Raw genomic sequence first — 13217 nt, 5'->3', positions numbered from 1 at the left:
CAAGTTAACAAAATTGAATAAAACACACCATTGCTCTGCTGGTGCTTATTTCAAATGGACTTAAAAGTGTCTGCTGTAATGTAGGTGGGGATAGTAAGACATAAGCAGGAAGAAATAATGAATAAATGTGTTGCTGTTTGGTGATGTTTGTGCTCAAGTCAGGCAGATTAGCTTGTAGCACGATTTTGATATCCTTCTCCAATCCTAGGTTTCATTGAGTAACATTATGAAGTCCAAATATATAAAATTTAATATAACCCTCTCCTCCCCTGTGGGATGAGTGTCACGAGTATTAGTGCTATAAATTCAGTTAAAGGAATTGCTAAACGTTTTTCAGAAATTGTGCTATTAGCACTAGACCTGGGAAGTGATTCTCATTAGCATAAATTATGGACGCAGCTAGCTCTATTAACTTCCAACAAACACCTCTAAAATGAATTGAAAATTATACTAGAAATAAACTCAACTTATAAACAATGGAGTTTTCTGCAGTACATTGCACCATAAAATGATTGTCCAGTGGGTGGCTATGTTCTCTTTCTACATACACAATGTGTGCCACATATTTAAACGCAGCCCTGTTCATTATGTAGGTTACATTGTGCTTGTCATCATTAAACACACATTAACAGCTGCTAGAAATTTCAGTGTAGGAACAACACAATTATTGCTAATTATTTAAAGGGAAACTTAATGTAAATGGTTGCATTTGAGTATTTTGGGTGGTTGTCTGAATTCTTCTGTGTTCTTAACTTCTGAGAAAACTAGGTCAACGAGTGCGCTGATGCTAACTGATGTTTGCTGATTAATTAAGAGGATTAACAGTGAAAAGTCTAAGTCCGAAATTTGGAAATAATAAGTTGGTAGTACACCAGGAGTCAGAAATGCTCAGTACTCTAAGCCCTATCCCTACAGATACTCTCCAAATGTACTACCTCCTCACCCGGATCATTTTTGGGTGTAAAATATCAATATTTTTTAAAGTCCGGGGACAATGTAGTGTAAATTTCAGGGATCAGCAAAGATCCTTAGATCCAGGGATTAGTTCCATAAATTGAAATGTATTTTTGTGTCATACAAGCATGGGATTAGTCTTAGTACTCTTATCCGTGGGTAATCTATAAGCAAAATTTAAAACTATTTTTTATGTTTCTTATGTATCTTCCTATTAATCGTGTAGATGCACCACCATCTCGTTGTACCATATGCTACCTACACATACTACTCTAAAAGCCTAGAATTGTCTCTCTTTTCTTTCTTTCACTTCTCTAGCAAAACTCATTCACTCGGCCTTCAGGCCTGATCCACTCATTTTAGCTTGGCGAGGAGGCAAAGACACAGATGGGCTTCTTCTTCTTAATCACATTTGCATGTCAACATTGTTTCCTTTTTTTGTCTTTTGTTTTTTCTCTTAATGCCTTTATACCAACTCTTTTTATTTTTATCTTCTCCTGTTTACTATGGGGCATGAGGCTTTTGTCTGTAAAAGTCAGGGAAAAGGTCATATGAACAGTGCCATTTACAGTATGCTTGTGTCTGTGTGTGTGTGAGAGTCAGTGGGTTCTGCTCCTTATCTGAGCAAAGGTAATTATCCTTGGATATATATGGTGGTGAATGAATCGAATCACTGGCACAAAGCATGTCATACCCCGGTACGATAGGTAGCTTTGTACCCATTTCAACTATCGCTAATAGAGCCACTTCCGGTTGCCGTCTTCACCACCAACAACAACAAAACTCAGGTATTTGAGAAAGATGGCAACGAAGAGCAGGATGAAGCTATGTCCTTCTACATTTGTGATGAGCTGGTTATGGCACAAACGCGATGCACAACGGCGCATTCTCCATCGCGTTGTTTATTTCTTTCCGACAGCTGCGACAACCACAGTAATATCGTCTCCTTCGACTTCCGGGTGACGATAGCGGGAAAAAATCTCGAGCTTGCGCAGAACGCTCGATCTGATCCACTGTCGTCGACATGCAAGTTCAGTGGGCATTTGGAGTTATCTCGGGGTCTTAATTCGATCGCAAGTAACACGATCCGATTTGACTTCTTGTCAGATTAAGGTGTCTACATGAACTGAATAGCTCAATCTTATTGTAATTTAGCCATTAATCCGATCCGACTGTGTGGCCTCCAGTGTTGGGTCTGACCGCTCTCCCATCCGACAGCTTTTATTACAGTTCACTGAGACTCCCACTTTCCCCTCTTTTCATCCCTGTAAACCCCCCCACACACGCATTACAATTGCGTGTCATTAAGAACATTAACAGATGCTGGACAAGCTCTTGATTACATAGGATTAGACCATTACTATAACAGAGGATTAGAGAACTATGTTGTTGTCTTGTTCGGTATAATTATCTCTCTCTTATCCTCACATTAATCCGTGGCATGTACTGTGATTCTACAGTTAGAAGAAAAATTGAACTTGCAGACAGCATGCAGAAGTGCTTTTAGAAATATATCGACATGCAAAACTTTGGACATCAGTGATGAAAATTTTTATTTTTGGTCAAGAGAGTGTGAGGTACCCGGCTGTATGTTTTGAGCTATGTTTAGGATCACTATGCTGTTGTTGAAGCTTCTTTCTATCGTCAGCCTTGAACAGAGCGTGTAATGTTTACTTCCAGAATTTGCTGGGATTGAATTAAATCCATTTTTCCTCTACCAGTGAAGTGATGCCAGGGCCAATGGCTGAAACACAAGCCCAAAGCATGATCAACCCACTCCCTTACTTAACAGTTGGCTTGGTGTTCTTTACTGTGAAATTCATCCCCGTTTCTCTGAACAAATCTTTTCTCCTTGCAGCCAATAAAATGCATTTTCATTTCATTATTGTAGAGGACTCATTTATAAAATGTGCCAGGGTCATTTAGTTGTTGATTTGCAAACAACATGTGCTATTGTCTTCTCTATGATAACACTAGAGACATTTTCTTTAGCTAAATCTTTTTGGGGTAAACTGGGGTTTGATTTGCCTTTCCATTAACCATACAAGCAGTTTTCTGGGAAAGTTTGCTCATTGTTTAAGACGATAAACTCGATGTCCACTGGGCCAGTCGGTTTACATACAGGCATATTTTATAGCAAATGTTTACTTTGTCACCACACTTTGTCAACTCATTACGTTCACAGTTGGTGGTCATTTCTGACACTGTCTGGATCCCAACCCAGTGTGGCAACATGGACGGATGTGGCGCAGTCACAGTCGATGTAACTGTCCCATCCAAATGTGACATGGTATAGAAATCCTCAATATTGCTCTTGCTTGAGCTGCTATGAAATTTTTGATGTTGGAGTTTGTTTGGATGGTGAAAAATTCGCTCTTCTCACAGCTTTACTTCTTAGAGGCTTTTATCTCTGTTTTGCCCATGGAAAAACCTCTGATTCTCCAAACCGAGAGCACTCTGACGTCCTTGACTTAACTTTCAGTTCTTAATTCCACTGTGGAAGGAAACCGCTACCTGAACGCGCTGTGCTACAATTTTAATGTTTTTATTTTATTTTCAAACTGCCACGTACTTGCTTATAGGGGCCCACCTGACAAGATTTGAGAAGTTCGACTGTTCCTAAAACTTTGACATTTGTATCATGTAACTTTTCCTAACCACGAGTTTGACCAAGCTACAGATGTTATTGGATTTCTCAAATATCTTTTGGAGCCCGCACTTTTCACGTTACCCCTTTTACGTCACTCAGTCATTGAAAAATCTGTATTTTCTTCTATTTTTTTAAACCTTAATGCCGTTGTTAACTGTCAGGGATTAAACCTCTTCTCCTGCTCTGTCTTTTTTGTCGCTTCCAGCGAGCAGAGTATCTGCCAGGCGCGGGCCTCTGTCATGGTGTACGATGACACCAGTAAGAAATGGGTGCCCATCAAGCCCGGACAGCAGGGATTCAGCCGCATCAACATCTACCACAACACTGCCAACAACACCTTCAGAGTGGTGGGCGTCAAACTGCAGGACCAGCAGGTAACACAGAGAGCATGACGCTCTGCTCCTCAGTCATTTATTCGCAAATAAGTGAGATTTTAGTGTGATGCAGGATTGATGAAGGATTGCTACTCATTTGGTTTCTCGGTGAGTTCTGCTTTGAAGTAACTTTTCCACTGTGAATTGAAGAAAAAATTGCTCTCTGTCCATCTCTTCGAAGGCAACTCATTAGCACACTGTGATTGTTTGGGAAAAATTGAATCAGTATTAATTTTGAAGTTAATTCTCATTTACTCATGATATAAATTTTTTTAAAAATCTGTATTTAAACAAAGATTAGATAGTACACAAAGCATCAGGGCCAAATGAAGGAAGAATAATAAGAGGAGGTAGTTTATCTATTTTACTTATATATAGAGCAAAGCTCTTGTATACACCTTGAAATAACCAGAATGAAGTTGGCATGAATTTCAAAGAATAAAGTCAAAATGTGGCAAATAAACTCCTAATCAATAAGATTAGTTAAAATCAGCTCTGGATAACAGCTCTACCACACGTCTCGTGTAAATGAGCAGAGAATACTGTATTTCAGACAAAGTTTCAGTCAGAAAGGAATTCTTTCTACTTCTGCTGAAGACGTCAGTGTGAGGATGTGGAAAAAACTGCTTTACTGTTCAGAGTGCAAGCTACACAAAAAAAAACTGTGAGACATCAGAAAAAAAAGATCACAAACTGGACTGCCCATAATACTGGCAAAAGTCAGTCATTTAGAATCTACAGACTTCTCTTTTTCGGCCTGTAACACAAGCCTGTTTGTGAGAAAAACACAACACAACACAACACATGGGGTTTTCTTCTTTGCCGCTCGTCCTCTCATGTTCCCTCCTCTTCTTCACCTCTTATAGGTGGTTATCAACTATTCAATAGTGAAGGGTCTCAAGTACAACCAAGCCACCCCGACCTTTCACCAGTGGAGGGACGCCAGGCAGGTCTATGGCCTCAACTTTGCCAGTAAGGAGGAGGCCACCACCTTCTCCAACGCCATGCTTTTCGCTCTCAACATCCTCAGCGCTCAGGACGGAGGTGAGCTTTCCCCTCAGCGCGCCACACACACTTTCCAGACAAATGAGCAGGAATGCTTTTTTACCTGGCTGTTAATGCCCCCTTACATTTCTTGTCGAGAGAAGACATCTTTAGTGTAAGTGTGTTGGAAAAATAAACCTTTCTTCGACATCTTATAAAAACTTTAGTTTTGTTTCAGATAACGCAGCCGGGCTTTGAATATGGGAAAGATAAACTAAATAATCCGCACAAACTAGAATCTCAAACCCAATCTAGTTGCTTTGTAAAAAGTTCTGAAGACGCAGTTTATCTTCATGAGATGCTCAGAGCGATTTTGTCTTCCAAGAAGTAGTGAACAAAGCCAGTGTTAACAGTAGCTTCCTGCATGCTGCACCGTAGATCTAACATTGTGTCAGTGCCGAGAACTGTTTACAGAGAGGATGCAGAAGAAGGCACGGAGGCAGGCAGCTGCCATCCTCTCCTCCGCCAGCTTAGCCTGTGGGTTCAGGGAGGTGCTACAGAGTCCCCCCAGCAAACAAATCCTTCACCCTGCAGATGCATCAATATTCCTCAGTCTACGAGTTGATGAGATTTTAAGTCACATTTCTCAGTGTGTAATGCAACATTATTGTCGTGTCAGGTTTGCCAACTGTTCCCTTGACTGTCACCGTTGCCATTTCTAAGGAAAGTACGACTGCGTTTGTGTTTGCTGAATTTCACCTCCCTGGTCTATACTCTCTCTGCTGCCTGCTCAGAGCCTCAAACGTGAACGTACTGACACACACTCCCCACTGCTGGCCACTTCGTGACACAGCATCTTCAGCAAATGAACCATAGGTGCTGCCCACAAGAGTTGCAGTGAGCTGTTTATGTGTGACAATAGCTGTGATAAGGTTGTTGAGATTGATAACCAATTATGTCTGATAGTGACATTAATAACAGCTTCATAACAGGGTCTTGTGGGATGTTTTTCAGAAGTGAATACACATGAGAGACAGGCAATTTGTCCTCGAGTGCCATGTGTGTGTGTTTGCGTGTGTGTGTGCCACAAAGAGGCAGACAGATATAAATTGGGGAGTGACAGAATGAGACTGAGACAGAGTGACTTTCACAGCTTGCCGCTCATTCTCCATCAGCAGCAGCGTGTCTCCCCCTGCAGCCCCCTCCAGCCCCTTAATTAGAATGAACCATTGAGAAGATCTCCCCTGGGTCCTGTGCCACAGAGCGGACCTTTTCATCTGCCTAATAACATGAGACAAAGAGGCTCGAGTGACAGCAGCCAAACACAAGAGCTCAAAATACACGTGAGGAGGATGCAAACATTTTGAGAGATAGAAAGACGGCTTAACAGCTCTGGGCTGCCATCTCACCGCAGTGCAGCAGTGACACATGTGCACTGCAGAAAACACATCTCAAAGGACCTGATTTCAGCCTATCTGCGCACCCCAGCTGATTGCATAAGACACATTTACGCTTTGTAGTGCCAAAGTCCCCATAACATGTGTTTCCTTGCCGACAAAGCAACACCCTCTAGTGGTAAGGAGGTCAAAACTTGATCTTTTGACCTCATTTCTCTCACACGTAGTGGAGAGTAACTTAAAGCCCCACAGCTCAAATGATTTCAAGCGATGACCACCGCAAACAAGTAAGATACAGATCAAATGAAAAAAAAAAGCTGATTCTAGCGTCACAGTCATTGAGCAATTTTAAGACCGATATTTAGTGTTCTTGCTGTCTGTCTTTGGGTTAAATCACCTGGCGGATCAGAGAAACAAGTCATGCGCTGACATGAATTTGTTACCTGCAGTCAACACAGAGTGTCGCCACAGAGTCAATCTTAAACAGTCATGATCTTGGTTTTCTGTGGTTTAAATCCAAACTGCATGCTAACGTCAAGTTTTGGTGGGATTTTTGATTTAAGCTCGCTGAGCAGCCCCCATGCGTGAGGCTCCGAGTAAACCAAGGATGCATGGAGATCGTCTCGCTGTCATACTTGTTTGGCTTCGCGGCCTGCAGACTAAGCCGACCTTTTGTAACATTAACCAGAGATGCCCGCCGCACTGCTGCCGCTGCTGCTGGTGTGAATTACATGAAGATGAGAGATGATACTGTGGCTGAGTGGAGGACGGGAGGAGGGGAGGAAGGTAGGCAGGTGAGGAGAGAGGGAGGTGATGGATGGGGAAGACGATGAGGAGGAGGAAGCGTAGCTAAAAGCAAGAGATGGTCAGGAGGGAGTGGGTCTGTCAGTGCCTCTGTGTCTGCTACAACCGGTTTCTCTTCTTCAGTATGTCATGTAGGTAGAAAACGACTGCCGAGTGTGTCTCTCTGTGTTTAAGCCCTGCATGACCATTGGGATTCAAAGTTTCTGTGTTTGTGTGCATAGAATGTTGAGTATACTTATTATGTGATTATAATCTCGAACAAATGAAGGACAAAGTCACTCACACAGGAATGATTTTCCTGACTTAAGTCAACAGGAAATCCTTTACTTAGAAAAGTAATGCTGTAAACCTTACTAGTTACGCTTTTAGAGATGAGACCATGTTAAAGCAGCATGTGTACAAATCCTACAGTTCGATGTGTCCATTAAAGACCTGAGGGACATTTTTCCACAGGTCTCTGGATATTTTATAAATTAAAGCCTGCGCGACCTGTTTCCACCCCCCACCCCACCCCCCCCCCCCCAGCCCCCACACTGGAAGAGTGTGTGCGTTTTTGGCCAAGTAACCAAATACACTCTAACAAGTCTCTTAAGTAACTAAGATGACACTGTTTATGTAGAAGATTTGAGGGAAAGAGTGAAGGGTGATGTTAATTTGCTCTGTGAATTCTTAACAGAAACTTATTAGGAGCAGCTAATGTTTAGGTAATGTTTAAACCTTCTGAATTCATGAGTTGGCTTTACAACATCACGCTGCTGTGTTTCTTCCCTCGTAAAACTGTCACATTTACGACATAACAATGTGTCAAACACTGAGCCGGTGCGTCCTGAATGAGGTGTCCGATAGTAGGCAGGAGTCATGTCTTTTGTTATCCTGTGTTATTTTTGGACCTCTGTTACCTGATCAATGGCAGCCATTAGCACCGTGGGCCCGCCAAAGCCGCTCCCCACAGAGATGCGAGCGGTGGAGAGTATCATCCGCCGGCACTGACCCTGAAAACGGCCCGACTGTGGAGCTGTTCGCCAGAACAGGAGGTGGCTGGAACAAGTTCACTTCAAGTGAAGGACGATTGCTGTATCCATTTTTTTTATTCATTTTTATTTTTATAACCACTTTCATTTACTTTTTAAGAGGGAGGCAAACATGAATCAGAAAAACGAAAGTGCAGGAGTATCTCTCCTCCCATTCCTGAGACAACGATTAAACACAAGTTTATGTCTAAATTCTCAGCATTTCTTGTAAGGTACAGCTGATCATTCCCTCTGATTTCATTGTAATCTCTGAGTTGAAGTGCTCTCATCATGTCTCGAATTAATCACACTCCTTATCTGCCTCTCCATCTGCAGATCTCCCACTAATACCGCTAAACGGATTACACTGCCGAAGCCTTGTCGCTTGTACAGTATCATAAGGAAGAGATAATAATAAACTTTCATATCTTTGAGCCTTTTTTACAGCGATAAACTGACTGCTTCTCTTTTAACACAGATTAGTTCCTGCTAATTCCTTTGAAATCAAGAGGGATGTGGCGCCTTAAACCTCCTGGAACATTTTTTAAGATATGGTCAAAACTATCTACTGAGAGTGAACTTTTACCCCAAGAGCAGCCTCTGCTCTCAGTCTGCTGTTTCCAGTTTCCTGGGACAGGGAGAGCAGCTCAAACACACTCCAGACCTCGTCCAGACATTTTTCTATTTCTTTTGCTTGTGTCTGTTTCTGCTCATTCGCGCTTCTTCTGTGAGTTTGAAAAACTTCACAGATAGGAGCCCAGAGCGGCAGATGGGTGTATTGTTCTCACGCAGTGTTAAGAATCAGATGGTACGTCTCTAACGGACGATAAGCAGAAGAACTGTGTGGCATCGGAGCCAGACGACTGTGGATGGGGTTCTCATTGCCTTCAGTAGACAATGTGGATGAATCAATTTACACTCATTTATCTTTAATGATTAATATGCTTTCCTTCACACATTACTCGTTGCCAGAAAAAAAAGGTGGCATAATGAACTCCTGTTTAATTCCCTGTCATTTTGTGGTTAATTGTCTTGGCTGGCACTAATTCTAATTAACATTACAGCGCTGGTAATAGATTATTGAGGCCAGCTTTGCTTTATCTGTGTCTTTTTCTGTCTTTTTGCCTTCATTTACATTTTCAGGTCCAGCTCTGCAGCGCCACGTCCAGAATGGCCCGACTTCAGATGAGATGGAAGCTCAGAGAGCAAGGTGAGAATGCACAAACAGCCGCTGTCTCCTCACAGCTCAAAAACTCTCAAAAGAGTTTGAACCTGCTGGTAAATGGAGCTTTATAACTGTGGGTTTTCACTGGGTGCTTCTGCTTCCTCCCAACAAAGCACGCCACTGATATTTCTAAAATGAGCTGAGTCTCTGTGTTAGTTCAGCGGTGGACTGTCCTGGCAGTGCTCCACCTCTTGCCCATTAACACCAGATTAAATACTCCCCCGTGTTGTTGCCAGAATAAAGCAGTAGCTGGTGGGCGAACAGACTGAGAGCATAAAACTGAAAATTACTTGATTCCCTGGATTATATTGCTGAGGGCATAAAAATGTAATCCGTTCTGAAACATCTTTTGGGTACTTTTGATCTACTTCAAAGGCAGACATTGAAACTACTGCAGAACATGTTCAGAATACGGACACTGTGAGTGTGGTTTTTAGGAAGTGGTATCTGCTGATGTCAAGCAGAGCAGGCAAAACGCAAGAAATCAAAGTGACAAAGAGAAAAAGGGAATTTCTCCAGCAGTGAAGTTCTATTTTCTCCCTACCTCTGAAATTTTGGCTGGTATCATGACTTGTGTTCCAGATATTTCAGTGAATTATCTGCATTGGATGAACTTGTAGTGCACCGTCTGTGCAGATGGGAACTGTGGTTAGGATTAGGGCATTAAATGTAGCCACATGTGTCTGACAATCTGTCACAAAGAGAGTAAGAAAAGAGTTTGGCCACTGAGATAGGCAATGCAGCCTTTCTTTCTCCCCTGTGACCTCTGTAAAAATGGCTAAAAAACACGCTGCTTCTTTTCTTTTTTTCTGGGAGAACCCAAACTAATGGATGAGTAGTACTCAGAGTGGTGCTTGGGGTTGTTTCTCTGGTTTATATTGCGACTGCTGTTCCCCTCTGACACTCTCAGGCACAACTAGGTCTTTGTTGATGTTTTTAAAACCTATTTCCGCTCAGCCTATTGGCTCATCCAAATGCCGGGGCTTAAGAGAACAAATACGATGGGAGTTACGGCTCAAACTGACCCCATGTCTACCAAACTGTTCCTAGGATTACGGCTGGGGTTGTGACGGGTTCCAGGTCCGTGTGTTTGGCATTTGTCAGCAGGCGCAAATGAATTTCACTGAGCCCTCGCCGATGGTGGCGAGGCGGCGTTGCTCATCAGCTCTTCTCCTGCTGTGAGTGCTGCTGTCACATCAGGGATGCTGCTGCTGTCTCAGCACTTCTCCTATCTCACTCACAGCTGGAAAACTCCACTTCCTCTTTGCGGGCTGTCTCCTTCCCTCCTCTCCTGGGTCGTGACATACATATGCTTCTCGCATTAAAAGCAGACACGGGAGGAAAGATGGGAGAAGGGGGAAGAGGGAGGGATGGCAAGGTGCTGAATGCAGATGGATGGAGATGAATCAATAAGGGATGTGAGCCACGAGACATTTACAAGGTGCTGTGAGGAGACTGTGCTACGAGTTTCAAGCTACTTAAATCAATGCATCCTGTGGGATGATTGCAGACACAGAAACGGCATCCGATCTGACAAACAATAATCTGAAAGAACTGATAATAGTGAACTTCTCCCCATCTTCTGAAAGACTTTAATTCCCAATGAGCAATTAGCATATTTTTCTAAAATCCATAAAGAAAAGATTCTCTATTTCAGAATTTGATGGATTGTGTTTGTACAATCCCGATAGCAAAAAGGTTGGGGGCGCTGTGTAAAATGTAAATAAAAACTGAATACAGCGGTGTGCAATTATCAGAAACCAGCATTTCATTCATAATATAGAACAGAGGAAACATGTTGCATGTTGAAAGTGAGACGATGTATCTTCTCGTCAGGAATGTCGAATTTGATGGCAGCAACACATCTCAAGAAAGGTTGGGACAGCCTGAGAACCGGGGAGACCAGTTGCTGGACCTTTGGGGGGAAATTTAGTCCCATTTTTGTCTGATCTAGCATTTTAGCTGCTCAACAGTTCTGGGTCCTCTTTTTCCTCTTTTTTTTTTGGAGATTGTTGTACCTCTGGCCATCTTCTTCTGGTCTGTTTCTTCTGACCACTTCTGACTCTTTTTGTTGTGTTGTTGCTATCAAGATTCAAGATGAGCTGATAGGTTTCATGAAATAGTAAAATGTCTCACTTTCAACACGTTTCCTATGTTGTGAATGAGATTTACTATTTTTTTTTTGCTTTCTGTTTTTAATCTACATTTCAAACGGCATGCCAGCCTTTGACAGAACTGGGGTTATAGATTATGATGGTGGGATGTTAAGTGAGCAGCTGTGCTTCCTTCTGGCTCCTCTAGGCAAATGATGGAGCAGCAGCAGCAGATGCAGGCGCATATGGAGCGAGAGCGACGGTCCTCCAACTCAGGTACTCACACAAACGGCACAAGTCATTCAGTCATTCACACCTAAAAGAAGGGAATTAATCATCCGAGTACATCCCAAACAAATGCGACTAAAAGTGGAGCTAAGTAGATTTCTCCACGTGCGCTTTCTTCCAGGTTCTCCTTTCCAAGGCCACCCTGCTGTGCTTTCTGTGGCCCCTCCAGTATTACCTCCGGCAGCGAACATGGGCGGCCCTCCTCCCCCACCACCGCCGCCAGGCCCGCCGCCACCATCAGCGGGGGCACCCCAGCCTCCCCTCCCTCCTCCACTGCCCATAGGAGGAGGTGCACAGGGGGACGAACCCCCTGCACCGACAGGTCTCGCCGCTATGATCGCCGGAGCCAAACTGCGTCGTGTCCAAAGAGTAAGGCACCAATTTTATTTTTTTTTGTCCCTGGCTCTCAGTCTCTCAGACGTACAGGATATAACTGCCTTATCCCTTTTGAATCTGACTGACGCACTGGAAAAGTTCACATTAGGAGGTAACCCATAGTCCTGGACTCTGCTCTCTGCTCCACAGCCTGAGGACAGCTCTTCAGGCCCCAAAAATGATGCCAACCGAACAAGTGGGGGGAGTGGAGGACTGATGGAGGAGATGAATGCTCTGTTGGCAAGAAGGTCGGAGAAAAACGGAGCAAAACCACAAAGTTCATTTATGTCGATATCCTGCAGCCGTATTAGGTGTAATTGGTCACTGCAGTCTTCAAGTCCTCAGTGTTTCATTCAGTGTTCATTAGTCTTTATCGTTATGAGAGCTTTTAAAAATTGACATTCATGGATTTGATTGAATTGCTTGTTCTTATCTGAGGCTTCTTCTTTCTCCCAGAAGGAAAGCAGCCTCAGAGAAGCCAGAGGACAGCCAAAATGTGAGTGAACGGAAAACGATGATCTATTGATAATCATCAGGGAATTACAGTGATAATTAAGATGTTATTAGGAAGCTATTATTGACTTATTATTGTCATACAATGTTCATTCAGCTATTTTCTGGGAAAAGAGCAGGCCCAATGACGCATTTAAAGATATAAATACTGCCTGAAGAAAAACAAATCATAAATGATACGTGGTTGATGTCAGGTAAAGGACCAGAGGAGATTAAGGTCATTACCTCCTCAGTAAATATAAAGGTGTATATTGAACATTTGGACACATTTGTCATTCCGGTTTGGTGATGCTAGGGTCATATTTTCAGGATGTTGCACATTCATTCCTTCTGTGTGTGCTTCTCTAGGACGACCCTTCACCCAGCACTCGGAGTGGACAGAATGCCTCAGGTAGGAAAACTAAGCACAGTAAAACATGTTGTGTTTAGTCTCAATAATTAAGAATTTACTAAAACTGAGAAGGGCTATATGTTCAAAACATCCTCATCATATCTTTCTTCTTGAGTCAAAATCCCTCCTGCCCCGAATGTAACAATGAATGCACATATT

General features: G+C 42.8%; 2 protein-coding genes across 4 annotated transcripts in view; both read left to right on the top strand.

Moving 5' to 3' along the window:
* Nucleotides 1-13217, top strand: part of LOC140267119 (methylmalonate-semialdehyde/malonate-semialdehyde dehydrogenase [acylating], mitochondrial-like) — a 118544-nt gene that overhangs the window by 60981 nt on the left and 44346 nt on the right. The gene's annotated exons all lie outside the window — the stretch shown is intronic.
* The window catches only part of evlb (Enah/Vasp-like b), a 38510-nt gene that overhangs the window by 22910 nt on the left and 2383 nt on the right, over nucleotides 1-13217 (top strand). For 2 of the 3 annotated variants that reach the window (XM_072362750.1, XM_072362748.1), the window contains exons 2-9: nucleotides 3810-3978; nucleotides 4845-5022; nucleotides 9317-9383; nucleotides 11700-11767; nucleotides 11901-12148; nucleotides 12305-12402; nucleotides 12611-12650; nucleotides 13016-13058. In XM_072362750.1, the coding sequence (XP_072218851.1) occupies nucleotides 3810-3978; nucleotides 4845-5022; nucleotides 9317-9383; nucleotides 11700-11767; nucleotides 11901-12148; nucleotides 12305-12402; nucleotides 12611-12650; nucleotides 13016-13058 (911 nt within the window). The remainder of the gene's footprint in view (nucleotides 1-3809; nucleotides 3979-4844; nucleotides 5023-9316; nucleotides 9384-11699; nucleotides 11768-11900; nucleotides 12149-12304; nucleotides 12403-12610; nucleotides 12651-13015; nucleotides 13059-13217) is intronic. The other variant, XM_072362749.1, reaches the window with a different exon arrangement.

The sequence above is a fragment of the Leuresthes tenuis genome, unplaced genomic scaffold (genome assembly GCF_036924035.1).
Source record: "Leuresthes tenuis unplaced genomic scaffold, fLeuTen1.0.hap1 SCAF_13, whole genome shotgun sequence".
In the NCBI taxonomy this organism is placed as follows: Eukaryota; Metazoa; Chordata; class Actinopteri; order Atheriniformes; family Atherinopsidae; genus Leuresthes; species Leuresthes tenuis.
Note: the sequence above shows the minus strand (reverse complement) of the source record. Positions and strands in the feature narration are given on the sequence as shown.